At 51.9% G+C, this 27,418-nt stretch overlaps 9 protein-coding genes across 9 annotated transcripts; 5 read left to right on the forward strand and 4 right to left on the reverse strand.

The window, feature by feature from the left end:
• Positions 1 to 422: 422 nt before the first annotated feature.
• On the forward strand, positions 423 to 683 carry CCOS01_05791 (uncharacterized protein; the record flags this gene model as incomplete). Its single annotated transcript, XM_060453967.1, has 1 exon — positions 423 to 683. The coding sequence occupies one exon, from the start codon at positions 423 to 425 to the stop codon at positions 681 to 683; it is 261 nt and encodes an 86-aa protein (XP_060315739.1).
• Positions 684 to 5,044: 4,361 nt separating this feature from the next.
• On the reverse strand, positions 5,045 to 6,744 carry CCOS01_05792 (TPR domain-containing protein; the record flags this gene model as incomplete). The annotated part of the gene is made up of 4 exons (XM_060453968.1): positions 5,045 to 5,415; positions 5,483 to 5,587; positions 5,650 to 6,332; positions 6,392 to 6,744. 4 exons carry the CDS (start codon positions 6,742 to 6,744, stop codon positions 5,045 to 5,047), a joined length of 1,512 nt encoding a protein of 503 aa, XP_060315740.1.
• A 468-nt stretch (positions 6,745 to 7,212) lies between these two features.
• Positions 7,213 to 7,989, forward strand: CCOS01_05793 (cytochrome b5-like Heme/Steroid binding domain-containing protein; the record flags this gene model as incomplete). The annotated part of the gene is made up of 4 exons (XM_060453969.1): positions 7,213 to 7,303; positions 7,602 to 7,639; positions 7,696 to 7,753; positions 7,808 to 7,989. The coding sequence occupies 4 exons, from the start codon at positions 7,213 to 7,215 to the stop codon at positions 7,987 to 7,989; spliced, it is 369 nt and encodes a 122-aa protein (XP_060315741.1).
• A 1,796-nt stretch (positions 7,990 to 9,785) lies between these two features.
• On the reverse strand, positions 9,786 to 10,037 carry CCOS01_05794 (uncharacterized protein; the record flags this gene model as incomplete). Its single annotated transcript, XM_060453970.1, has 1 exon — positions 9,786 to 10,037. One exon carries the CDS (start codon positions 10,035 to 10,037, stop codon positions 9,786 to 9,788), a length of 252 nt encoding a protein of 83 aa, XP_060315742.1.
• Positions 10,038 to 13,618: 3,581 nt separating this feature from the next.
• CCOS01_05795 (uncharacterized protein) lies at positions 13,619 to 16,337 on the forward strand (the record flags this gene model as incomplete). Its single annotated transcript, XM_060453971.1, has 5 exons — positions 13,619 to 14,175; positions 14,239 to 14,511; positions 14,575 to 15,432; positions 15,485 to 16,127; positions 16,188 to 16,337. The coding sequence occupies 5 exons, from the start codon at positions 13,619 to 13,621 to the stop codon at positions 16,335 to 16,337; spliced, it is 2,481 nt and encodes an 826-aa protein (XP_060315743.1).
• Positions 16,338 to 16,855: 518 nt separating this feature from the next.
• On the reverse strand, positions 16,856 to 17,334 carry CCOS01_05796 (uncharacterized protein; the record flags this gene model as incomplete). The annotated part of the gene is made up of 2 exons (XM_060453972.1): positions 16,856 to 17,076; positions 17,235 to 17,334. The coding sequence occupies 2 exons, from the start codon at positions 17,332 to 17,334 to the stop codon at positions 16,856 to 16,858; spliced, it is 321 nt and encodes a 106-aa protein (XP_060315744.1).
• A 2,907-nt stretch (positions 17,335 to 20,241) lies between these two features.
• CCOS01_05797 (uncharacterized protein) lies at positions 20,242 to 20,661 on the reverse strand (the record flags this gene model as incomplete). Its single annotated transcript, XM_060453973.1, has 1 exon — positions 20,242 to 20,661. A coding segment is annotated over one exon (420 nt), but the record flags the coding sequence as incomplete, so codon positions are not given.
• Positions 20,662 to 24,296: 3,635 nt separating this feature from the next.
• On the forward strand, positions 24,297 to 26,117 carry CCOS01_05798 (uncharacterized protein; the record flags this gene model as incomplete). The annotated part of the gene is made up of 1 exon (XM_060453974.1): positions 24,297 to 26,117. The coding sequence occupies one exon, from the start codon at positions 24,297 to 24,299 to the stop codon at positions 26,115 to 26,117; it is 1,821 nt and encodes a 606-aa protein (XP_060315746.1).
• Positions 26,118 to 26,447: 330 nt separating this feature from the next.
• On the forward strand, positions 26,448 to 27,332 carry CCOS01_05799 (uncharacterized protein; the record flags this gene model as incomplete). The annotated part of the gene is made up of 1 exon (XM_060453975.1): positions 26,448 to 27,332. The coding sequence occupies one exon, from the start codon at positions 26,448 to 26,450 to the stop codon at positions 27,330 to 27,332; it is 885 nt and encodes a 294-aa protein (XP_060315747.1).
• Positions 27,333 to 27,418: the final 86 nt, after the last annotated feature.

Below are 27,418 nucleotides of genomic sequence, written 5' to 3' on the forward strand. Positions count from 1 at the left end.
GCCAGCACAGTAAGGGTGTATGCATAACGCGGCAGCAGCTTGGTGCATGCCGTTCTGTCGCCGTTCTCCGGGGGATCTCGAAGATGAGATGCCCAGTGCGTCAAATACCCTTATTGGATCGCCTGCCGGGGCGAAGAACAGGACGACATACTCCGAGATTGGATGGGGCGTTGTTATGTCTGGTTGATGACATGTAAAGTTGCTGGACGGTGGTGGCTGTTACACGCTTCGGCTTGCCCTGTTGCCCATGCCAAAAGTCCTTCTGGGCGTTCGTATCAGTCACAGCCGGCGCAGACTCGGGGCTGCGGTCTCTTGTCGGCTTCTAGCGAGAAGAAGTGTCCAAGCAATATGACGAAGGTGATGACTACGTTGCACAGGCTTCGCATGCTTCCGAATCCCACGAACTTGGGTAAGAGTTGCCAATGCTACTCAACCCCAAAAGAAGCTGTCTGCGTTTGCTGTTCTTTCCGTACGCATTTCGTTACGAACCGCACCTACAATTAATGGTATGCAGGATGGTGGCACATTCACCGCGTGAGTGCAGCTTTGGCAGGGGGTCGTTGCCTTGCCAGGCTGGCCCGGTCCCAGGGCCCAAAGCTAAGGTACTCCGCAGTGCCAACAATAGAAGTCTCCTCGAGTCTTGCTTGCGAAGAAATGGGCACCTTACGTCAAACCTGCTGTGACGGGACTGTCAGCTGTCAATGGTGGTTGGACGTCTTCTGGATAGACTTTAACTCGGTCGTCGGCCGGAGCTAGGGCGAGGCAACTAGAAATCCTACACTAGGACACAAGAGAGATGCTGGTGGGATCCTATACGCACTTCCCAACTTAATTTCCGCCAGAATGGCCAATCCCTCCCGTCGCTCTTTTGATCTTGATAGACGGCATAGTTTACCGATATGTATCGAGGAACCTTGCGACAGTGTTGTGATGCTGTGCTTCGGTCTACAGCGCATTCAGCTAGTCGGGACGGGGAGTGGTGTGGAACAACATGCGAGAAAAAGAGAGAAAGAGGGGGGAGAAGTAACATGGGATTTGTCGTCTGCTCCAATTTCCCCCAAATCTTGTGAGAGTGGACTCTCAATCCGGGGTGGGACATCGCGGACAAGTATCCGATGAGAGGTGGTGTTGGTCTAGGCCGTGGGGTCAATTCTGCAACATTGGCATAGTGGAACACTTGGGAACTTTGTGTCTTTTCATCCGTCCATGTCTAGTGAAATTCGCAAGGGCCGACGGTCGAATACCTTGTTGCTCCTTGCTCTTGCAGCATCCGTATATTGCACGGATCTTCATCTGATAAGCGGTGGCCCTGCCAGTCTGTCTGATGTCTTTCGCCCCCACCACAGCCACAACTCAACCATTCGAGGCTTGGATATCTTATATCGTATCGTGTAAGCGATTAACCTCAGTGAAAAGAAGGGAAACGATGCCTTATTCCTTGATGGACTCATTGACCAAATTGTGAGGAAAGTTTGATACTGAAATGAGTAAAGAGCGTGTCCATTGGCGTTCGACGGGACAACATGAGTGTGATGTGACCTGTAGTGGAATTCCGTTGCACTAGCGGGCGTTGTTCTCTCATTGCAACGTTTTGCCGGTTTTCCTTACCAAGACAACTGCTGTTGATCTAATGCGCCGTTTCAAACTGCTCATCACCGTTATCGTAACCTCGCTGTTTTTTTTTTTTTTTTTTTTTTGCGAGTCGAAAAGAGGAGGCTTGAGTAAGTTGGCAAACGCCGCGTCCATATTTTTGCTGTAACATGATCCGATCCGCCGCTTCTCGCAAGCCATGAGGTGACCTCGTGGTGTCGACCTCATGGTTGCCACCTCCAAATAACCTTAAGGTGAGGCGGCCGAAGATCAGCATTCCTCTTCCTCCCCGGATCCGAATCCTATCGTTCGCAGCCCGTGCTCCCGGGTGGAACTCCACACCGGAACTCCCAAAACGGTCTCTTACACTTCGCCTTTGGTTGAAGTCCGCTTCCCAACCGGAAATAGCAGGCCATTGTGACAATTATGGCAACGGAAGGATGCCAATAGTTTGCCGCTCGTTGCATGATTTCTGCGAGATTTGAAGGGTAAGTTTCGCCACGGGCCGGTCGCTATTCTCGAGATCAGGCAGCCATATATTGTCCCTGTTGTAGTCTTCTCGACCCCATTCTCCGCTCCCGAGTTCAGCGGAAGGGCGGGGTTCTGATGCATGGCTGTATTATTCTTGGTGTATTTTCGAACCCCAGTCTTCCACAACTGTACGAACATGCCAATCACAGGCCCAGCTTTGTTTTGTCATGCTGCAGCCGTTAGCGTTACCCGCGTCCCCATTTCCCGTGGAACCATACTTACGGGGATTCAGGCGTTGTCAGGGCGTTCGAAGGGTACTAGCCCCCATAATGCGAAGGAAGCTGGCTTGAGAACCGGTGGTCTCTGTTGCCTCTACGGCGGGCCATGGATCGCGAGTATTGGTGAGTGACGACAGTCGTAGACTGGTTCATCTGGCCTCGACTAAGGATAGAGTAATCCTTGCCCGGGAAGATGAGACTCAATCCGTAGAGCTGGCTTGATGACGGACGGATGAGGTTAGAGCTCGGCCGAGTCAAGTCTATTTTAAAAGCTGTCGACCCACCTTGGCGACAGCAGGTGAGTTACGAATACCTAGCTGAGCCAAAATTCACGAACGTAGGCCTTGGTATACAATCCCCGTAGCGCTCTGCTACAGGCCCCGGGCGAGAAGCAGAACAAAATTGTCGAATGAGATACCAAGGCCTCGTCCGTCCATGTATCCATGGAGGTGTCTTTCAACTCGGCGTTCGCCCGCAACCTATAAGTTGGTGTTTCTAATGCGACGGGGTAAATACTAGCAGAGCGGAATTCCGTGAGAAATTTCGGGTCCAATCTCCGTCGACTCTTTGATAGGTAGGTGTAGGCGCGCTATCGGCTGTAGCAAAAGATATTTCTCTGGCAAAATCAAAGGCCAGTTCCCTTCGTTGCTATTCTGCTAATCAAGTGTGATTACTTGCCCAGTCAAGAGCTGGACAAGGTGGTGCCATGCACTGTTGTCACAAAGGGAAGCACTCAGTTGACTTGATGAAAATTGTTCTGTCCTTGAGATTCGTGGAGCATGAGAGACAGACTCATCTTCATGTCCAAGTACATGAGCCTTCGCTCTTCATGGCGTGCATGAGCCACGTGCCACGACAGGCCAGGGAAGGAGGGCAAGAGAAAAAAAAAAGCGCTTGAGATATGGCGGGATGGATTTCATCCACAAAGATAAGGGCTGCTTCTTGAAGATCGCGGTTGAGTGGATGCCGGCATGATGTCCCGAAATGCCGCAAGCTGCAAAGGGCTGTCACACTTTGTGCCGGCGGCCATATGACCGTTGGAATGTGCCTGCCCTGGAAAGCGAGGACCATGAGATGACGGAGAAACTCGCAAACTTCTGCAAGGCTCTGTCCTTGAGGCCATGGTTTGTTATTAGCGACCATATGTTGTTTGTTGTATCTGAAGGTCAATACTGGAAGTCGCAATGGCTACTACAGCTGGCTACAACAGCAGAATTGTACGTGGAAATCGCTTCTCGAAAGCGAATAGGTAGACATATGCTGTCTTCAGATTGTCCTACGACATCAGGCGCCTGCGGAGTATACGGAACGGTCGAACGCGCCCCTTACACTGCCAAGATTTTGGACACCGATGAGAAATGCGAATGGTCTTCAGTGCTCAAGTTCAGAAGGTGCGGTGCTCTTCCAAACCCCAGGAATCCAACGCGACACCAAAAAGTTGACACGATGTGGTATTCCCGCATAATTGCTGCATGATATGGCAACGCGAACAACGGTGGCGTAACGAGCACCGTTTTGCCTCAAGACTTTGAAGTTTGGCGATTTGTCTCGGGGTCTGCGGGGGCGTGCCACATGGTAGTTTCCCACTATAGATTAGGCAGAAGGAATCTTTGCAAGTTGGTGTCAGATTCCACTCTGCGGCGTCCAGGCTGTTCAACTGATGGTAGGTGGCTGGCAGCGTTTTCTTCGTCCACGAAGACCGTCTCTCTCCAACTCATCCCAACTATTTTCCGAAAAGGGTAATTTTTGTCTGCCCCAGCACTGGAGTTGCTGGGATGAGCCTGCAGGGGGCCTCTGGACCCATCAAGCTGCACCCGCCTTTACGCTAAGCCGTTGCCATTCGCCCCTTTGATTGGTGAGAGCACATTTTGGCCCCATGCGAGTTTCTGGGCACCTATGGTCCCAATTTCGACGATGAGTTCCCTCGAACCATCAGAATCATGGCCTTGGGCTTCGGGAGTGTTTAGGGGTTCATAGCAGTCCTGTGTTTGATCAAAGCGTCGCCTTACACCATAAGAGAGACCGGCTGAGAGACTGTGAGAGACTGTGGCGGCTTCGTTTCTTGGGCCTCGCATAGCTCTTCGATACGGAACAAGTACTCATTCAACGGCTCGGCTCAAATTCGGTTGTATGCACTTTCGTTGCTACTGGTGTAATGGGACTGCTGGTACTGAATCGAGCTTAAGGGGGTCCGTTTCTGGCTTCCAAGCAACTCGATTCGTTTGCCATCTTTCTAGATGGGCGGTGGCTCTAACAATTATGACAGTCGGGACTTCCTGCACCGGATGCAATGATGCTGCTGAATCCGACCTAGTCGAGGCCCCTGGCTACCGTCGTGGTATTTCTCCGTCCTCATATGCGCCCCAGTCAAGAATCCATTGATACGGCGCAGGAAGGCATAAAGACCCCATCATCTACCTATTTTCGGTTCACATATGCGGACCCATGCTAATCGATTTGAAAAAGGTCCATGTCGAAGGAAGGATGCTGCAGAAGCGGCTTCATGTCTCTGTTGGCCAAGTCCTAGCCCTATGCAGGGTCTTTGCGGGCGCGAGGGGACCATCACTCTCGTCTTTTTGATATGTTCATATGCTCGCCGACATGGGATCCTGATGCTCCCGGTTTGCCCCGGCAATACCTCAAGCGAGGCGAGGAACACATTCCCGGGGTGGTCCAGCAGTCTGTATGGCCGTATCTCTATAATCCTAGAGTTTTTGAAGTCCCGCTTCGGCCTGAGAGATGCCGGGACCGAAGCCAATCTTCCTGCTCATGTCGATTGCCTGCTGGAAACGCTTTCTTGCGTCCTCCTTCTTTCCCAGTAGGGCAGCGATGTCACCCATGTTTGTTAATGCTACGGCGCAAGCTTCGTCACACTCTTCGGTTCGGTCCTCTCCCTTGACATCCTTTGAGTGTGAGTAAGCATTGCTAGCCCAGTTCTTCGCAGCTTCCAAGAGTCCGGCTCGGTCTGTTGGCATGTCGGGACTGACTATTGCGTCGGAAGTGGCAGGCGCGTTGGGAATGGCGTCCAGCGGGGTCTGAAGAGGGTGCTGGGCAAATGCTGCAGCCAGATTGTTCACTGGAGAGTGTGTCAGTTTGATTTTTGAAATATACTCTGACTCAAGTCCAGGGGCCTGAGGACATACTGATAGTTACTCGATGACAAGGGCTAGCACAAAGTCGTAATGCTTGGAACAAGAGAGGTACTGCCAGATGGAACTGGGATTTAGTCTCGTAGTGTTGGGCGAGGGCTATTAACTCTGTCAGTAACCTGAAAGTGGGCACGATATAGGGGGCTTCATGGGAGACCAACACTCCATGGCACCGCCAATTTCTTCTGGGCTCATCCAAGAACCTTCATCCTTCTTGACACCTTCCTTGTGGCGTCGTTTTGACTCTGCCAGTGCCGTTTCGACGGCCCACGTTAGTCGGGCCAGGGAGTTTTCTGGCTCCAAAACATGCTCGTCCGAGTAAAGGGCACCAAGCTTAGTGCTAGTTCCGACGGCTTTGGCCAGAAGGCGGGTGCGCTTATGCCACAGGTTTTCGATAACCTTCTCCTCGCCATTCTCCGGAACTGCGAGTCGTTGATTTTCCAACAGAGGCTTCGCGGCAGGCGGCTTTCCTGACTTTTCTACTGTTCCATCTGCAACGGAATTCTCCATCCATTCCACCCACTTGAGGCAGTCTCTGAGCACAGAATCCAACACAGTAATGGCTCCTTGGTAGTTGCCGATCTTTTCGAGCCATGCCGCGGTCTGGATCCTAATGCCCAAAACATCATCTGAGAACGGGTCTAGCTGGAGTTCATTGCATTGTTCCAGTGCTTGTTTGTAGTATTTCCTCGCGAGATTCGGATCGGGGCTGATGTTTGTGTAGTAGAGGGCTCGGCGGAGGGATTTGGCGATGGGCTTGGGATACTTGGTGAACTGACGGGCCATGAAGTAGTCGAAGTACAACTTGACGATGTAGATGGAAACACCTGCCAAGCCAGCAAGACTGAGAACTTCGGGTCAGCTATTTATCCTAGAAAACAGCGACGGCTCGAGATAGCTCACATTGCTAGTGCTAGCACGAGCTCCTCTGGACTTTCTCTAAACATCCTCTTGATGCCCCTTGGCGTCAGGGAAGTTAACAGCGAGCGAAAGGATATCGCTCTCAAAAGCTGACTTGCGGAAGGTGGTGGCGGTGGCGGCGGCGGCGGCGGAGAAGAGGCATTGTTCCTTTTAGAGCCATTATAAGAAGGATTTGAAGTGCTCTGGTGTCTCAATTGAGTATGGCTGCACACGTTTGAAGCATTCCGAGGTGTGCTTGCTCGTAAAGCTGCTGTGGACGTTACGGGCGACCTTGCGATCTGGCGAAGCCCCAGGCCATTGATTGCCCGACATGCCGCAATGCGCGACACGGCCATCGTTGTCATCAATTGAGAAGCAGGCACAGTATCGATTCTCGGGGCTCGGTCAAGCTGTGCGGTATGGGCCAAGCTCGTGCGACGGAGCGTGGTGGTTGACTGTAATCGGGCGGCTGTCAAGTGACGTATCAATCAAAAATCAATGAGAGTTTCGCCTGCATTGTTCGGCAGGTCTGGAGCTCTTGCTCTGGTGGGTCTATACTAATCAATGCGCGACCAATCACACGAAGGCAGTTACTCCGAGGCTCAGCCAGCAATGTCGCAAGTGCCCCCCCACCTTGACCGTGGGGAAGAGCTCCAGGCTCAGAGGGGCAAATACCGAGCTTCTTTCTCCCCGCCATCATCTATTTTGTGTGTAAGAAGTCGACGTCTTCCTAATCCTCGCACTCCATATCCATCCAACATCACATCGCTAGCTCAATAACTTCAAGCTTTACAACAGCTTATAGCCAAGCAAAGGCCAGCAAAATGTCTGGAAAGTTTGAGCCCAAGAACCCCGTCACCCTGGCCCCTCCCAAGGATGACCCCATCACCCTCGAGGAGTTGGCCAAGGCCGATGGTAAGTCGAAGTGTTCTTGCCTTTACTTATCCGCTACGAAACTGTCCGGCAGCATGTTTTTGATGCAATGATCATGAGGGGTTGTGTCAGTTGTTGAAGAGAGCGGGGCTTAAGATCGTGCTCAAGTATCTTTTCCAATCTGCAGTTCATGAACACATGTTCGTGGACCTGGAAACGGCTGCGGCTCAGTCACCTCTCTCATCAAGTGGTCTCGAAGATGCCTATATATGCTTGGCCTCGCATGCAACTGTTTTATCATCGTATAGACCCCACGCCAATAATTCTAACAATATAACAGGCTCAGACCCCAATGGAAAGACATACGTGGCGATCAAGGTAATCAAACACGCCGGCCTTCATTTTCTACGCAAATTTAATGTTTTATGATCCAGGGAATCGTATACGACGTAACAGGTAACAAGGCATACCAAGCAGGAGGATCCTACAACGGTAAGGAAAACGTTCATCTCATTTTGCAGTCTATCATGACTGACAACCCTTGAGTTTTTGCTGGAAAGGACGCCTCTCGTGCTCTCGGAAAGACCTCAACAAAGGCTGAGGACGTCAGCGCCGACTGGCAGGATCTTCCTGACAAGGAGAAGGGTGTCCTTAACGACTGGATCACCTTCTTCTCTAAGCGCTACAACGTTGTTGGCCGCGTCGCTGGCGCTACCAACTTTGAATGAAGATTACCAAAAGCTCGGCTCTGAAGCTCGAGCGAAGGGTGAAGGAGGTTGTGGGAGAAGCGGGAGGCTAGGGATATCCGTCATTTGGCCGTGAGACGTTACCATGAGCGTGTGTAAACGTAAAAATTAAACTGAATACCTTGCGTCAATAATCCCACGCCGAGAAGTGAGTGAGAGAATATCTCAGGTGACCCTATTTACTCTCATGTTATGTAGACCCAGACATTCGTTGATCTCTAAGTCGTCTACAGCTGAAAATGTGTTTCCTCGCTACCATGAATGATATCGAGACTCCATCGCACATTACAAGGCTCCGATGTAAAGCTGCCTTATACTCAAGGAAGTGTGCGATAAAATTTCCCAATCCATCCATACACAAGTGTTAGAATGTGTACTGCATACGTCGTTCATATGCGATGCCACTGTTCTTGCACGACGTCGCGACACAGTCCCGGGCGTAAGTAGTTACCCCTACATCGACGATCGGTGAAATGACGCCCAATCGCTCACGACAAGTATCTACTTCGACTAAAGAAACAGCCATATCTCGGGCACCAGTTTATATTGAATACGAAAACCATGTGGCTGAGCAGAGATTTCTAAATCATTAAGTCGTTGAACAAATGACAAATGACGTGTCCTAGAGTCACTGCAGGCTCCCAGCCATTAACATCGCCTTGCGTTTCAGCTCTTCATCCCTTTTCCTTCGACTTGCCCTGCAGAAAACTGATCGCGTTAACAGCGTCACAAATCCCGTTTCATAGGGGCAGCTCAATCTCTGGAGTCCCTTTGTACGACATACCTTGCAGAAGTACTTGTTCATCGTGCTTACGCACTTAGCTTAAGCCCGACATCGTATGGTTGGCACCTTGAGATCCGGTTGTTCCAAAGTAATTCATGCTGAATGAAATGCTTCTTTATGACATGGAGTATGCTTCTGCTATCTCTGATGAGACCTAGAACGGACGGCGCTAGTCTTGGGACTCGGTGAAATTGTTTAGGAGATGTCGAAGTACGGGACTCTACACTCGAGTGTACAACCTTTGACAACTGGTTTAGCTCTGTCTGGCTGAAGAATAGTCAGTAGCGGAATTTGGGGAAGTTTCGCCATGAAGTACGAATCTTGATGGGCCTGAGGCTTCAGCGAAGCGTGTAAATGGGCAGCCTCAATCACAGATGAATGTCCTCTTCGTTTCAGGGTTCAGTTTAATGCCCTAAATACTGTCCAGTATTCTACCTACTCTTGAAAAGTGTGTAACGAATGCTTGCAGAACCGTGTCGGAGTGAGCCTTGGTACTTTACTCCAGGCACTCCGGAATCAACAAATCCCAGAAACATCAGACCGATGTCAGTCCTCACGTCACTCCTCGTCAAAGTAATAACATGCATAAGCCCGCGTAAAATTTGGGTCGTTCCTACAGAAATCTAGACCATGTAACACAACTTCCCAGGCTGCTCATCATCCTCCTAGAACAGGGAAACACTGTCATCCAACCCACTTCATTGTAATAAATGAGAAAGAGGACAATTACACTGAGTGTGACCACCATATACTTTTCGTTCTACCATCCCCCACAAATCAAGTAACGCTAACATTCTGTGTGGGACAGAAACTCTTGCGATCTCTAGCTATTGAAACATCTTCGAAAATCACAGTTGCTGTATAGACAATCTGGCGTACACTTGAAGCCCCTATCTCTACGGTATTCGCACCTGGCCCAATGATAATCCATGCCACTCTCCCCCTGACGCGCAAGGGTGCTCTCAAAAAAAGGCTTGAAAGCGACTGGACTGAATTAATGGGGAGGTTGTTGCTGGCCGCCAATAAACTCCTGCTGACGATGCTGCCCGGAGCCGAAATGCGGGTGACCCTGACCCTGCCAGGCCAAGATGCAGTTATCGCACGGGACGCTCTGCTGCCACGAGTTGCGAAGAACCTTGACGCCGAAGCATTGGTGGCCGGGATCGTTGCGGGCAAAGTGGCAGTACGACTTGAGTCGTAGAACGGAGTGGTTGCAGGTGAAGAGGAACTCCTCCCAGTCGCACATCTTGAGATGGGGGGTTTTCGGTGGGGGAGTACTTCGTGCTCTTTGTAATCTGATTAAGCTTATAACAGCAGCTACGACTCTGAGTCAGCTCGTTGAAAATATTATGCTTACAAGAGAACGTTTATATACGTACAGTCTGGCCGTCCAGATCCGTTTCAAGGGATGTCCTACAACTGAGACTATCCGAAAAAAGCGTGGTTTTGCGAGAGCCGTGAAAGCTAAGAAGTGCTGCTCAAGGAGTTGTGATCTGAACGAAGTAGACGATGTGAGTAGAGGTGAATATGAGGAGGATCTCTGTGGTTATTCTCTGGCGAGTTCGCTCGATCTTATATACATCACATCCCCGAGCTTCAAAGTATCGGCCGCAACAATATCTGTCATATTTATCTAAGAGTCGATTTGCACATGGACGCAAAGGGCCTTGCCGAAGGACGTTGAGAAGCCTGGGTACATGGCACACTGTGCGTGTGTTGCTGCCATATTGGTGGCATGCCATGTCAAGATACCTGCTCGTGAGGATGACCAGGTTTAACGTGGAGTGGTGGGGGCGAGATCACCCATTATTTACTCCTTGCGAGCTCCAAAAGCTACCTAGCCTTTGGCCATAGAGGTGATGGATCATGCAGGCCGGAAGAGAAGACTGCATCCGTTGGCCGGGTAGATGAAGAGAATGCAGGAACTACTTCGTTTCCCGGCACGAGGCGCTTCGAAGCCTGCCTCGGGCCTTGAGGCATAGAATGAAGTCACCAGTGAGCCAGATATACTGATGAAACGCCAGGATGTTCCTTCCACGTACACGTTGCAAAATAGATTAAAGTTGAAACATCTTGAGTTGACATCATAGCTCTGCAGCAGACGTTCATCAACATGTCTTTAATAGCATCGATCTCACGACGTTGAGCCGCCCTCCGGGACATTACTGGGCCGTCCCGTCTAAACGCAGCGCTGTTCAGTATATCGGCAGATGTTTGCTATTCTCAACCGGGCAGCCACCGCCGTTGCTATTACCTTGTCAGTTGTGGATGATCTACACTCTTGTTCTGTTCCTCCCATCATCGCATCAAGTTCGTCTCGCAACTGGAAGCAGTGTGTGTGACATTATCAACGTCAAGAATTTGTCGGCCGAGAGGGTGGCACCTGTGCCACCCAATCAGTCTAGACCGTCAGGTTGGGATCCAAGTCGCTTGCATCTTGCGGAGCGGCCCGATAGGCGGGTTTAAGTAAGCTGAGAGGGACATTCGCTCCTTGGCAAAGAGCAAACATCGAATATCCGTCTGCGAAACGGGCGAGCCACCAGGCGAATCCGAAGATACGGCCGAATGATCCCCTTAAAGTAAAATCTATGGATGCCATGATCCTGGAGACGTAAGAACACAATGGAGCCGCGCGGCGCAAAAGCGAAGGCTCATGTGGTGGGGAGTAAATGTCGTGTCCAACATGTTGCACTCGTGATACTGTGCAACAAGGGACAATGCCCCGCTCAGTTGAGCGTTTTGTAATCGCATACATATGTAGCCATCCACGACTACTGATCTTCAAGTGAACGGTAGGTCATCGGAAATAAGTAGCAAGCTCCGAAAGACTCCGTACGCAGCGAAGGTCTGTACTATCGGAGAGCGACATAAATAATGACATATCATATCTTTTCCGAAGCACACTCTCGTTTCCTGTCATGCTTATCCAACCTGGGTCTTGCTCCCCCACAAAAGCGCTCACGCCCTTGAATATGTGCAGTTTGCCCAACGGAAACGAGGGGACAGATACACATGGATGGCTGCGAGAGAAGAAGTTCGGCGGAACCGTGAAAAGGGACATTGCGGTGCTCACGGCCGTCAGTGTATTGCAATGAAGACATTGCTGCCGCGTCGTAGTTAAGAGTGTGCGCCCTTGCGTAAAGCTTGTCGACAAGCTTGGTCAACTTCTTTGTTGGAAACAGGAGCGAGCACCGGTGTGCGGATAACCTCAGGTGACTGATAGTTGGCCGAAAATTGGATGCGATGATGCCCAAAAATGGCGGCTCAGGCTCGAGGATGTCGCCTACCTACCTTATTTTCGCAGCCATACAGGTGGTTCCGGCCTGGCTCAATGACAAGGACTGACACTATCGAGACCATGGAAGTACGAATAGATGATAGCCCATGATCTAGCGGTTGCCATCTAAGCCCTTGTACTCTACATTGAAATAGGGGCTACTGATGACCTCATTGGTCTTGAGCGTCCCAGCCAAAATTGGTTGTGTCAGCCGAGAGAGACAAGAGTCGAACTCTCGTGTAGATATGCCCCTAGAGCGCAGATTCGGGGTAAACTGTCCGTGGCTGGCAGAAGTGTTGCATAGGAATGAGTGGGACAGAGAATATGCTCTCTCAGGTTAGGTACCTTGGTTTACGTTCACTCGCAATCGCGTTAATTCAGATATTTCGTTTTCCCGCCGGTTTCAGGGCGATTTGAGAAGAGGGAGTGTTCTGGCATTCGAATAGATGATCGTGGACCTCGTGTAAGGTCTTTATCGAACCCGTTATCTGTCAGTATGTCCTTGTCTTTTCTGAACGGTTGTGCTTCGGCTTGCTTTTTCTTGCTTGTTCGGTCGGCCCAGGTTGTGGCGGTGATGGAAGTGGAAAAATGGCGAACCATCTTTGGGACGCCTGGAAAGGTGCGGCGGTGGTTGCCTTGCTGGCTGCCTCGTGTGGTTGCCTACATTTCTTTGACCGTTGATTGGATGGAATGAGGCGACGGCGTACTCTGCTCACCGAGAATTCCCCAAAAAGCAGGGCGGACAAGCGAATGACTGCGCCCTCGCGGTTGCCTCATTGGCCCGGTCCCCCCAAACTGTTCCCCCAAGCCGCACCTTCCTCAACATCAGTCACGCCCTTCATCCTCTTCCTCATTCCTGGCCGCCAACTGACTGCCTTTACTCTCGCCTGAATGACTACAAGTCCTGCCCGTGCCCATATCGCCTGAACAAACCTTCGCGCTTCTTCCATTTTGTCGTCTTTCACCCTGCGATTTGCGTCCCGCGATACTTCGCCCACTCGGTCGCCCAGCTACCCATGTCTTGCTAGTCCGGCAATCTACTGTCCTCTCCCGGCTCCGACCGACCCACTACGGACCGGTAATTGAACTGCATCAACCTTACCCCCTTCGCTTGGTCGTCCGGATTTCTCTTCGTCCGAAAACATCAATCCAGAGGCCAACGCCCCTATCTGCGCCGACCTGAGGCTTATTCAGTCGAGGAACGGCTCATACTTGGTGGACTTGGACTCGGGTCGAGTCAAGACCTCTTCGCCACGCACTGAACATAACAAAGGTGGTTGGGTATCAAGTTTAGGTGACCTTGGTTCAATCTTGAGTTGGTTATCCTCCTCTCTTTATCCATCAAATAAACCCATCAGCACTATGAGGTTATAACCTCAGTTCGGGCCAGTGCCTGTTGACTTGATACTGTGCACATGCTTTCCTCTAGTCAATACAACATGTGCCTAACGCCATGCGAATAGTTCCCAGCTAAAGTCATCAGATCTAGTCGGTTCCTAACCAATTTCTGCCGACCTCTGGTCGATGAAAGCCTGCCTCGGACTATGATCATGGATCCTACGAAGCACAACCAGATGGCTTCGATGCATGGCTCAGACACACGAGCCAGTATGGAAAAGACGACAAATCAGGGCTTTCCTCCCCAAAAGACTGCACCAGTGCCATGGGCATTGATGAACTTCTATGGAAATGACACTTCACAACCATGGGTTCCCGCCGGAATCTTTCCCGACTCTCATCAAACTCAGCAGTTGAATGTCTCAGGCGATCTTCGGCGCCGCAATCAGGCTCACTTCGGGGGCGGATGGAGGAGCCCTCTCGCTTCAGAATGCGGTACCGTACCACAATACTTGCCTTCAGACTCTGGTTATGAGAGTAGGACCAAGCATAGCGTTGATAACGCATCTGTCTTCAACGATGTGGACCGAAGTCAAGACACTCACAGTATCTCGGGCCAACTATTGGACTTTCAACTGGGCCCAACGCCTACTGAGTCTCATTGGAACCTAGGGGCTACTCCCATGTCAGTGACACATCATGGTGCGGCCGATAGTAAGCTGGTTTGTGACCACTGCCGTGCTATCTGCAAGACCAAGTCGGAACTGAAGTGAGTATCGAAAGCAATGCACTCCTACATTTTAGAAGCACATCGTTAATACTAATTTTGTAGCAAACATCACCAGCGTCACCAGAAAGCCTTCAAGTGTGATGTTCAAGGATGTACCCGTGCAGAGGGGTTTGGCACCCAAAATGACCTTGAGAGACACAGAGGAAGTGTGCACCCCGAGCTCTTCAACTCGGGTCCGCGATATCGCTGCTATGAAGGACCATGCTCAACGAAGAACAAGATATGGCCGAGAGCCGACAATTTCAGGCAACACCTGAAGCGGGTGCATAGTATCGTTCTGAATCCCGAGGATGATCTTAGCGAATATGTTGTCCAGTGAGTCAATAAACATAAGTCAAGAAACATTTGTAGCTGTTCAAGGCGCCTGACAGGATACAGAACTACCCAGAGGCCATTGGGAGAAACGTATCAACAAAGTACACAAGACGTCCTTGAAGGTGTGGGCGTGGGCTCGGAGGTGTACTACCAGGCTCCTTCTATGGCCTGGGGCGATGGTCCATCGCCAATGTATGACGATGTTCAACTCTCCCCTCAGCATCCAGGAAATGGCTTGGAGATCAACCTCATCGACCCGTCCTTGACGCAGATTGGCGGCTCAGCGCGCAACGTCTGTCTTGAATCATCCACTGCGGACAAGGCCATTTCCAGCTCCCCATTGCACGAACATGATGGCCAATCGGTCTGCGACAGCCCTCAATCTCACCACCAATATGTGCAGCCTAGAGAAGTTTCGAAAGCGCCATCTCCAAGGATCATGATTGGAGAGCGGAGGAGTCAAAGATCCAATTTCACTCGCGAAGGCAATTCCGCGAGCGCTCCTGCCGCCATGGAGTTGAATATCAATCTCAATACCAATGGACCAAGCAGAGCCCGCAACGAGATTTTCGAGACATCTCCGATAGATCCTTTGGATTCCGAGGTCACTAGCACTAACTCGATCCCTTGTGCTTCGGACGAGACTATTCTTAGGAGCCAACCTGCCAACAATGATTCGGCCCAGGGAGAGCAAATATTCAATCAGCCTCTTCCCGCATCTCCAAACAAGAGTATGAGTGAACAGGCCATGCTCGAGTTACTCTCAAAGATGCCCAAAACCGTCATTGAGACATTTATAAAGGCACAGATGGAAACGCCTCTCCAGAGATCCACGCCGAACACAAACGGCAGTGCTGACGGCCAGCATCGGTGTTCAGACCCTGCCTGTGATAAAGTGTTCAACCGCAGGTGTGAACTTAAGTGCGTATTACTCCTGTCATTCCACATGTATCGGCTGTTAACCAAGGGATAGGAAGCACATGAAGCGTCACGAAAAGCCGTATGGATGCACATTTGCCGGTTGCAAGAAGAAGTTCGGCAGCAAAAATGACTGGAAACGTCACGAGAACAGCCAGCATTTCCAGCTTGAGGTATGGAAGTGTTCCGAACAACGGTCTGAAGGTGACAATGAGAGTTGTGGCAAGGTTTGCCATCGTCGGGAAACTTTCCGAAGTCATCTTCAAAAGGAACACAAGATGGACGACTCCTCCAATATCGAGAAGGTCCTCGAGGAGTGTCGCGTCGGACGAAACGGAGAACCGAAGTTCTGGTGTGGCTTCTGTGTCAAGATCGTCGACATCAACAGAAAGGGTGCCAACGCCTGGGCCGAAAGATTCGATCATATTGACAACCACTACGCTGGACGTGACGGCTCAATCAAGAAGGACCACTCCCAGTGGGTAGCTGTCGATCCTGACTCGCCAGGCGTCAACGTCATCGGATCTTCGGACGACTTGAGTGATGCAGACTCGACCGATGACATTGTAATCATGTCTGGCTCACGAAAGTCGACGATTAATGGAAGAGGTGTCAACCGTCAGTCAAGAAAGAGGGGCCTGGACGATAGCGCCGAGCAGCCCGGCCGTAAGCGGATGAAGACATTCATGTGGGAATGCGTGAGTGACCCTGAGACTTCTTCGCTCTGGCCTTTCAAGATATGCTAACATGACGTCTAGTGCTCGTGTAAATGGGCTGCAGACCATAAAGTGCATTCGGCTTGTGTGAACTGCTCTCACGTGCGTTGTGGTCAATGCAGTGGGGAGTGGGTTGAGATTCAGGAAGACAGGGACGCCAACAGCACCGGCGACAGCTCGAACCAGGTGTAGAGACATTGGAAGGCCATGAACACGACAGCAAAAAGCGACCCCTGAGAGGCATGCGCTGACGCAATGTTTTGTAATGGATGACATGGAGTTATGATGGTAGGGCGAAGGATGACATGCGATGGAAGTGCTCCACGATGGACAATGATTCCCCCTTTTTGCTTCAATTTGGCCAGGCTCCAAACTTTGGGACTGATGTTTGGCTGCGTTGGATTTTTCAAGTTACCTCGTTATAGTTGAGAAGAGGGGATGGCATAAAACGGCGTCTCGGGTAGCGCCTATCAACAAGCAATGATTTCCTACCTTCAATGTCACAGTCAGCAACTTATCAAACGTTGCACCCTTTGCCCATACCGAGTTTTCCGTTCATCGTCAGCCCTTTATTTCCTTCAGGGATTATCTATCACATGGTTGTATGGCTTCCATGCCTGTGGCAACGGCATATGTATTCTGTCTGCCTACGTGTGTACATGTCAAGAACTAATAACCATGTAAGTAAGCAGAACCCCTGGAACCAGACATTAGCTCCTTTCCGAGATGTCCTCCTCTTCCTCTTCCTTCTTGGGCCTCGTCCAAGCACTTGATCGCAGTGCGTAGCAAATGAGGTACAAACGAACTCCAAAATGTCCCGCAGCGGCCGACGCCGAAGAATCTTCAGGGGCATGGCCCAAGAAGCCAGTAGAAGCAGAGATCCCGTAGAGGGACGTCGGGCCTTTCTTCGACGGCAAGCGGTTCCCGGGACCTGGGCTTTGGGTACGGAGTAAATTGAAATGTTTGCTTTCTCCCGACGAGATTCCGTGTCAAGAAAGAAAAGGGCTGCGTGCGCCCATCGCCCACTGGAACATGCGGCGCTTTTCGTTCCTACGGATTCCCGTCCGGGACCCCAGACCCCTTGCTCACTCACACGTTGCTCCGATTCCGTAGGACTGGTTTGACCACCACCACCACCACCACCGCCACCATTACCGCTGGGAACAAAGGTCATAGACACCCCCTCCATCTCCTGTAGATCTTACGCTTCTTCACCTCTGACACCCACGACACGACTTCTTCGGGACAGGTCTCATTTTGCGCCTCCCCTCTCCCCCCTTCCCTTCCTCCATCATCCAAACATGCCAGGTACACCTTGTAAAGATAACCTACCCGTCATCCGTGCTGCCCTCCCTCCCCGGGCCTCCATATATTTGGGGGCCACAAGACAGGCTGGCCCAGCCTCAGCGGGAGCAAACAGCCCGGTATTGGCCCGTAATACAAAAGTCGAACCACTGTCCTGTATGGACTCTGGAGGAGTGACCCACGTTGTGTAACATGAAGAAGCTTGGGGGTGGAGAGAGAGTAGGGGGGCGCCAGCCGCCAAAGACATGGCGAAGGCAGGGCAGGGCAGGGCAAGGGCAGGGCAAGGTTGAAGATTGAGAAGGCGCAGACAAGTCCGAAGCAGCAAGCAAACAGCCACGGCAAGGGGGGTGAGGAGGAGGGGACGGCAATGATGTACATGCAACACGCCTCGTGGAAGATAGAAAGACGTGGCTGTGCTCACTTGGTTCCTCTCATCTCCCCCGAAGTCTTCTCAGCCCGGGGCTTAGATCTAGTAGGGATGTGCGTGTGTCGTCACAATGCTTCATGCTTCGGGGTGGCTCGCTGGTCGTTTGGGGAAAAGGAACCGAGGAACTTGAGTCGATGGAGGAACGTTGGATGTACGTAGGAAAGAGTTCGCTTTCTGTATCCTGGCGGCTACCTTGATTCGACTGTTCATATCTCAGTCACGCGATGGAGCTGCTGAGAACCTGGGTAGAGTTAACGGCCGTACGCTCTGATATTGGTCAAATATGGTCGCAGGATCGTTTCCGACAACCAGATAACAGCTGAGAATGAGTGAGCACAGTATTCGCAGTCACCGTAGATGGTAGGCGATACCACCGTCCAATCAGTACAATTATAGACTGCATATTGTTGGTCGACCTAGGCCTTGACCAACAATATGCAGTCCCGAGACAATAAGCGATCACCGTGTTGGGCGCTACGCGAGGGTTGGTACTGACCTGCTGTCACCATGCTGTTCTAAAGCTAGTTTAGAGAAAGATCAGTCCCCAGACTATCAATAGCAAGCCTAGATATTTCAGCTCTTGTCATGGATCCCGCCGATCCGAATCCAACAAACTCACGCAATGACGGTGGGTATCTTCTTGGTTAATGTGCCATCGTGAGCTGGCCCAACTTCGCATGCCACCATCTACTGATCATTTATGGGCGGCCGCAAAAAGACCAGGCACATCTTGACCCCGGAAGAAGCCCGAGTTTTGAATGTCACGGGGATCCTACTTTGTAATGGGCCTTGAGAGAAACCCTACAGGACCAACTTTGGTCAGGCCATCTGCAGGGGGCAAGTATGAAGAGAACCACGAGAAGATAAAAAACCCTTGAGAGCGTTAACGCAAAGTTTACACGAAGGCCTCGATCTGGATCATCTGTCGACGCTGTACTGGAGTCCTGGACCAACAAGCTGGTACCACCACGGGCGTGTTGTCTCCTTTGGGAGAATCCTTCCCCGTAGATGCTTGCAGATCGTTTCATAACAGAACATTTGACCACCAACACGACTCCGCCTTGCCGAGTAGAAGTGATTAGAGCTGCCCAAGATCTATCTCGTTTCTGATCTGTCGATTTGAGAGGCAAGGGGTTGGTGAATCAAAGAAGCAGGTCTCAAAATCCCGATGCCTAATTAGCGAGCAGGGCCCTGGAAGAGGACTTTGGCGTTAATGGCGTCGACTGGTGTAAAGCACGCAGTCTTGCGTACAGGAATAGAATTGCCGCGCACTCCGCGCCAGTTTAACAACACTTGTATTTGCGCGAATTGCGCCAGTCCTCCAAACTCGCGCGTGCAACTCACACGCACAATGCTGCAAGACCCGCGTGTATTGAGGATTCAAGAGTCAAGACATGGCTTCATGATAGACTTGCGAAGGCGCGATCTGCTTGGACTGTGAGCCCCCCGATAATTGTTGATGTAACAGCCGCGAATCTGACAGACAGGGCTCATTGCCTCTTCTTGAAGCGTCGAGGCCGAGGAATGGGCGGGCTCATTTTTTGAAATTTGTCTGCGGATACTTGTGTAACGATGCAATATGGATGCAAAAACAAGGATCCAGCGGAGCTGGCTCCTGTTGCGACTTGACATGGTTGATGTCTGGGGAGGATTTCAGTGGTTTACGGAGTAGTGATTTCGTGTTCAGCTTTGGCTTGGCCGGCCAATGAAGTCTGTGCCGTGCCATCCTTGTTCGAGATGTTGGGGTCTGGAGACAGTGGAGAGGAGCCTATGAGCCCTGAGATGGGAGATGAAGCCACTGAGTATCCGTAGTGTATCCGTATAGACTTAGGAACCCCTAACCTTGCATCTCTTGTTGCCGCCCCGGCAGGCAAGTAAAGTTGACAATGCTCTGGACGATACCTAGGAGGAATCTCGGAGCAAGTGGTCGCCTAGTAGGCCTGGAATAGAATTCCCGCAAAGCTGCATATCGGCGAGGTAACGATTTTGACGAAAGTCAAACTGCTCGGCTAGCTACTGTTGGTGAGACAGCAGATCCGGACAAGGAACAAGGAGGAAGGGGGCAATGGCGTGCCATCATACGGTCAAATCCACGAGCAAGCGCTCTGATTTCTGGTGCGCTTAAGCTCTCTCGAGGGTAGCAAACTCCTCCTCCGTACTCTCGTACTAATACTCGTCTTCGGCGATGTCGGTCGAGTCCCCACGAGAGATCGACAGGTAAATCCGAAAGAGCCAGGGGTCTCGATCCCCCGGCGCTTCACAAATTCGCACATTGCCCAGTCGGGTGCTGATGTGTGCTTCTCAAGTTCAGGGTTGCTGGTCTCTTGGGGTGTGTGTGTCCATACACGCGTAGACGGATTATCTTCAGATAATCAGCGCCAGAATACAACGTGTGCAATTGTGCGTGTACTGTTCCCATAAACGGTAATCGTATTGGTAGCATACCAGTTGACTGGGAGAAGAGGACGGGACAAGGACGGGAACAGGAGCGAAGGAGCGATCGTTAAGCGGACCCTGGAGCCCTGTGAGATGCCAAGACTCGCTCTTTCTGAAAGGAGCAGAGGCGTGCTGATGTGGAAGTGGATTCACGCCAGTATTGCAGTGAATGGGTGTACGGATATGGAGGCTTCCATTCCCCAAAAGGTGTGGATTCCGTTGTGGATGTGACGCGTTGGGCGAGTGAAGCCGGGAGGTAGACACGACCAACCACGTTCTCTCACTGAGTCGTAATGACTTGTTGGCAAGGAGGAGCGGGAGCCAAGGACCCCGGGGGGTGGGATGCGCAAGGTAGCTGAGGTTCCATTTCTTGTGATTTGGATTTTGGAGACTACGCGGTGATAGGAAGTGTGTTTCAAGGTGTATGTAGCGATGATGGAATCAATCAGCCAGCGAGCGGGCAGGGTTGTTGGCAATATCAATAATGTTCGGGGGTCGTTGGTGTTTGTGGGGCAGGAAGACAGTCCGAATATTTGCGTCTAGTGTCCGTTTTAGCGTGGCGCCGTCCATCCGTCAGTTCGTCCGGTTTGCTATATCCGGGCAGATAGTTGGACCTCGTGGGACGTGGAGACGGCTTCAAGGTTCAAGCCAGGAGCACCGGGGTGCTGGTGGTAGGGAGGACTGGGATCAGTCCCAGACCTCCCAGTCGTGCCAGTGTATGTAAGCCCGTTGGCCGAATGGCTTGCCGTACAAGGCGCTGGGCAGGGTATGTAGATGTGGGATGGAGCTTGTTGCGGGACGGTCCCGTCCTCAATGATAACGAAGTCAAAGAGGGATTGAGTGGGTGGCAGATGGGTGGCGTGGACCGTGTGGTAATGGCAGGATGGGCTTTGGAGGTTACTGTTACACAAAACCCACCCTTGGCGGGTTGTAGGATTTGCGTTGCGTTGCGTTGCGATGTGAGGACGGGAAGAGGTGAGGGGAGGAATTGTCGGGAAAGGTTTTTTTTCTGCCCAGTGGCTGACGGCAAGCATTGAGGTTCAGGGCAACTACTGTGTAAGGTCCGTGGCAGGCGTGGATATCTAGTGAAGGAAGCTGTCACGCTGCGTAGCATTTGCTTAGCTCACCTTCCTTGCCTTACGTAAAGCCTGCCCATCAGTTCGCAGGTACCTTAATCAGTACATTACTACCTCCTCCGTACCTGCTGAGTAAACGCGGATACCTTCTTCCCATACCTTAAGGCAGTATCCAATACTCCAGGCAACGAACAAGTTGCATCGATGAAGGCGCCATCTTTCGTCTACAGGCCCCCATGGAGGGAGAAAGAAACACATACACTACTGTGCAGTACATCGTAAGGGACTCATGGAGCCATCGACGGTGAGGTGGGGTCCGTATCTGGAATTCTGCTCGACTGTCTTCTCTCGAATCCCTCGATCCTCTTCCCATCTCGCTCAGTGTCTCCCCCACCTTCACCACTCACTCATATGCCCAGTCCTTTTGCGACTTGCGCTAGTCAGCCTGCGGTCGCCTTCTCCGGGAGTAGGTATGCCTCATGGGTCCATGGGACCAATGGCCTGGACACGTCAAGCGGAACTCTCGCGCAGCTGCGCGATGCGATACCTTGCGCTCAGTTGCTGTCAACCCTCTACCCTCAACCCGCGCAATCGCTACCTTACCATACGTCTGCGCCTGCAGGTGTTTGAATACCTTCCGATGGCTACTATAGACTAGGCCTACCTAGGTATTGATACGTATCCTAGGCTGTACTTCCTTCTGTCTGTCTCTCCCGAGTCTTGGATTTCCGAATGTCTCTCTTCCTTTCTCTCTCTCTCTCTCTCTCTCTCTATCTTCATCACACGCAACCAGGCTCCGTCCGTTCCACCCTCCGTCTCCGTCTTGCCCCATCCCTCCTCCACCCGTCAACTTACCAATGCTCCTCCTACCTACGTGGAGTGGTACCACAGTAGACTCCTGTCCGCTCCTCTCCACCGCAACGGGCCCCTAGACACCATCCTACACTACCTTCATAGTATCCGTCACTTTCAACCATGGACCGACCACCTCAAGGCAAACCAGCTACGTGCTACGGCAGCTTTACATTCTGACATTCTGACATCCTCCAATCCGAGACATGACCTGGCCAAGCGCTGTCTAGAATCTCCCATTCCAACTTCACTCCCCTGTTGTTTCTCTCCTGCGCGAGTGCGCGGTCCCTGCTACCTTCTTCGCCCATCATCTCTCCCCTGCTCCGTCATTTTTGCTTTTGTCAATCTCCGTACCTTCATCACTTCCAAGGAAAATGGGGATATGACCACCTGGCGCATGGCCTCTATGCCGCCCTGAGACCTTTGCTCGGTATTCATCTCGCCATCTGGCCAGTCAGGGATGTCTTCGATTACCTGGTAAAGGTGTTGCGGAGAAGCCAAGTATCTCGAGTCTCGACCGACTCCTCATTCCTCATTCCTCAACGGAACACCCGGCACACACCTTCTTCCCACGTCTTACCTATTGAACCCCTTTGACGCTATCCAAGCAAGCCAAGCAGCTTCTCGACCCGGACCGTCATCCACGAAATCGAGAGGGTCCGACACTTGCAGGACGTCGTACAGATGCAAATCTTGCTCTACATAATTCAACCCCCTAGCTCAGACTTGCTGAAATGGATCAACTACCAGGCCTGTGGAGGACCGACTTAGCACGTCCAAGTGCCAATATCACAGAAACACAGCTGACCGGCCATCCCCAACAAGGATCATCAGTGACGTCCGCAGTGCTCTCTTGACAGACACAACCTCCTTGTGGCGGCGGCTGAGGCAGTCAAAATAAGGGTTGGGACAGACAGTGTGTCTCGCAACTGTTGACCCATCTGTCGAGGATTGCGTTGTCAACTTGGGTCGACTCGCAGACACTGACACTGCAATTCGCTGACGAGCTTCGGTGATGGTTCTTTGAAGTCATTCCCCATTCGTCAGAGACAAGGCAACTTCGAGTAAGGCAACCCAGTGGTATCTGCCTGGAGGCAACGGATGCCATGGCGAAATCAACCCATCAGAGGCAAGCTCAGAAGCTACCCGTCCCGTTGGCCATGGGTTCGTCTTCCGAACCAGGCGCAGCCGCAGCCCTGGCGGCTCCCCTCGTCCTCTCTCTTTCAACACCACCCTCCATCTGCCACCCTTGACCGGACAGTGGTTCGCGAACCGGCCCCCAAAGCGGAGCTGGACCAGCCAGACCAGAACTGTATAATTTTATACAGAAAAATACATACATCTGCTGCAGCCACTAGAGACTAGTCCCTGATGGTGTGCCAGCCCGTAACCACACGTATTCCCTGCCACAGTCCTGGCTCCAGGGGTGTGCATATGCGCTCTGCAGCGCCTGATGATGATGGCCCTCCACCGCAAATCCTTGCCTCTTCCTCCTCGTCTCTCAATCTGCCCTCTCGCACTCCTCGCTGGCCCACATGAGGCTCTGCAAAAAATACGTACCTGTTCTCACGGGGTTTCTTGCTCTCCCCAGTGCTCTCCCAGAGCTTTTGGAGCTGGGTGCGCCTAGGCGACTGCCCTGCCGCATCCCCTGTGCTACCGATATGTCAACCCACCTCATTGACTTATATACATCGAGCTCCGCCACGCTGGTCGCTCTCCGATGACATTATCGTGTCTCTTGCTGTTCAGACCAAGCACGGAAGCAGCAACTCTCTAGATTCCTACACTTGTTGCATTGTTCACTCACTTATAACTGCCTCGTCCTTTCGTCTTAGTCCGCGGCACATCCGTCAACTTTCCAACATCAACAACCCTTTGGTCTAGCCTTGGATATATTACCTAGTACGATCGGATCAACACTACAACGTCTTTCCATTGGGATACTCCCTTACCATTTTCCCTTTCAAGAAGGTCTACATTCGGGATTCTGTCCTGGCCCGTCGGAGTTAACTACCACTGGAACCTCGGATCTTCCATTTTGAGCAAGCACGCAACATGGCCTATTACTATGACAATGTCCATGGAGGACATTTTACCCAAGACCAGGTACCTTACTACGAAGAACAGAGTTACAGCCAGATGCCCATGGCTTACTTTGGAAGCTCAACAACCTCGAGCTCCCCGACACCAGTCGACCCTAGCCTTGGATCCTTCTCCCATTCGCAATGCCAAACTCCATGGCCGACACATCAAACCCACCAGATTCAACAATACATGGATGGACCACGAACAGCCTTCTTCGTCCATGAAAATGCCCCAGTTTTGCTCGGTGTAAGCCAATCTACCAAGGAGTCAAACCCTCTACCTCCAGCTTCACAGAGGAGACACGGTTCCCCGTGTTCTCAGCAGACGCTGTCCAGCAGTGATTCCCATAGCCCACCCACGGAGAGTGACGTCCTACCCGCAACTCCTCCGGACCACTCAGCCACTTCTCCTTTCTTGCAGCATAAGCAGGTCTTTGGAAACTGGGAACCCCAACTACAGTCCCAGACGCTCTTTGGAATGAATATGCAAGGGAATATTTGTGTTAATCCTTACGAAGTGAACGACATGTTCGAGAAGGAGGTAGTCCCAACGAGCTTTGATACTGCAACCTTCAGCTTCTGCTGCTCAGAGTCTGATGAGGCCAGTATTGCCCAGCACTCAACTTTATCGTCACGGCAAATCACCCCAGAGCCCGTCATCAAGCAGGAGGCAACCATGGCCGACCTACCATTCCATCCAAACTACCCTGATCCTGAATCGAACGGTACAAATATCTTTGAACCAGAGATCAAGGCCGAGCCTCTTGCCGTTGACGACGACAAAGACCTGGACTACAAGCCAAAGCCTTCGAGAAAACGTTCCCGTAATACCACGGCCAGATCTCAGGCTCGCCCCTCCGGTTCGCCTCATGAACGAAAGCGGTCCAAGGTTAACAACGACATCGGTAGTCTATCTTCAACGAGACTAAACGCAACACTTTCGTCGATGAGGAACCCCAAAATCCATTGCAAAGAGTGCAACACCCCCTTTTCCGACGAGAGCACCCACCAGAAGCACATGAAGCAACATCATACCCGCCCCTTTGTGTGCGTCTTCAACTACGCTGGCTGCCCATCCACGTTTGCCAGCAAGAACGAATGGAAGCGTCACGTAAGCTCTCAACACTTGGCTCTCCAGTACTGGCTCTGCGAGCAAGACGGCTGCTCCAAAACTACCAACCCTCCAACCAACCGACGTTCCTCCTCCTCCTCCTCCTCCTGCTCCGTCACACCAACGCCACCCGCTCTACCAAACGGCGCCATCTTCAACCGCAAAGATCTCTACACACAACACGTTCGCCGCATGCATGTGCCGCCACATGTACGGAAGGCCCAGAAGCAGAAGAAGCCCACCCCTGAGTGGGACGAGAATCTCAAGGCTCTCCAGACGGACGCGGAGAAGATTCGCTGCGATCTTCCGAGATATATGCGCTGTCCCGCTGCCGACTGCGGACACGACTTCAACGGACCCCAGGCTTGGGATGAACGCATGGAGCACGTTGCGCGACACCTCGAGCGCGCCGCCGAGGGAAAGGAGCCTATGGTCCATTTTGGCGGAGAGCACGACCTTACACTCACACAATGGGCTTCCAGCGCTGATGTCTACGTTGTCCGGCGGACACGAAACATGACAGCCGAATGGGAACTCATTAACCCGCTCAAGGGAGAGGTTGGTCCCTCTGCTGGCAACGGCAAGGGGAGCAGCAGCACCGTCACAAACTCAACTGTTCACAAGGAAATTGTTGTTGCAGTCTGCTCCGATGAAGATGCTGAGGGTGAGGACGAAGAGTGATTTACACTCCGTCACCCAGTCTTCATGGTTGTTGTTGATCATCTATACGTTACTTGCTACTTTAGAGTTGTTCAAACTGGCATCTCGGTAGTTCAAGGCTTGTTCATGTTTTCATTGAAGTTTCCCCCCCCCTTTTTTTATAGATACCTTTTCTTTTACATTCTAGTTGCTTGGCCTTCCACGGCCGGAGTTTTCTGCTTCTACGATCAGGAAGTTCGCGAAGGAGTAATGCGACTTGATGAAAAAGACTTTCATTTGTTTTCTTTTTTGCGGATATACAGTTGGCCGGCATACTTGAGCGGGAACGAGAACAGGATATAATCCATAGTCATGACTTGGCACTTTTTGATAGTTTCTGCATTGATACCAATTTGCTGTACCCTCATTCCAATTCAAATGCTCTCTCCCCTCATAGTGCAGGAACTAGTTACCTACCTACTTACCTTATGCCACCATCGGCGAAAAGAGAGATGCCAGTCTCACAGGACCACCGGGCTCCGAATAAACCGCCATAACCCCGTATCCCACTGGAGAACTGAAGCTGGCAAGCACAAGAGAGACGACAACCTTCTTCCCCCCGTGATCTATGCAACAGGATACCATCCTAGTCCAGTCCCCAATGCCGCGCTGCAACTCTCCGTCGCAGAGTCCTCCCACGATGCGGCCAAGCAACCAACTCAGGCGCGCTTCTATACCGACCGAGCCGCCAGCCTCCAGTACCTCCCCGTCTACGCGGCTGTGGCTGCTTCAACCATGAGTTTCGGCTGGCGTGTGTTGGAGCAAACCCCTAGCCTGACCAGCGGCTGTTCGAGGGGAACGGCAGCGGCAGCGGCAGCGGCAGCAAGCAGCCGTGAGGCTCTATCGTCTTTGCTCGCCCACTCGACATACACGACGACACGACGACACGACGACCACTTACACCACTATACACAGTTTCACACGTCCCACACTAGAATCCCACAAACCACACCTACCTACAACTACACCAACAGCGTGCGACCGGTCCGTTCACTGGGAGGGAGAACCGGAGCTGGGTGGGCATCCAGCGAAACCCCGAGCCATGCGGCTCAAGTTGGTTTCCCAGCCCCGCCCAGTCCAGCCCAGCTTTCCGCCCTGGGCGCTAATCGACACGTCCGACGTAAGGGATGGGGACGGAGGGTGGAGAGGAAACGGGTGGACGGGAACGACTCTAAGCCTCCGAGGATGGGTAGGTAGAATGCTGACTTGTTCTTCTGTTGGCTGTAGGACTGTACGGAGGTACCTTACGCTCGCCCTCTCCTGCATGAGGAAACTGTTCCGGA

This window comes from Colletotrichum costaricense, assembly GCF_030867565.1.
Source record: "Colletotrichum costaricense strain IMI 309622 chromosome Unknown Scaffold_5.1, whole genome shotgun sequence".
Lineage (NCBI taxonomy): Eukaryota > Fungi > Ascomycota > Sordariomycetes > Glomerellales > Glomerellaceae > Colletotrichum > Colletotrichum costaricense.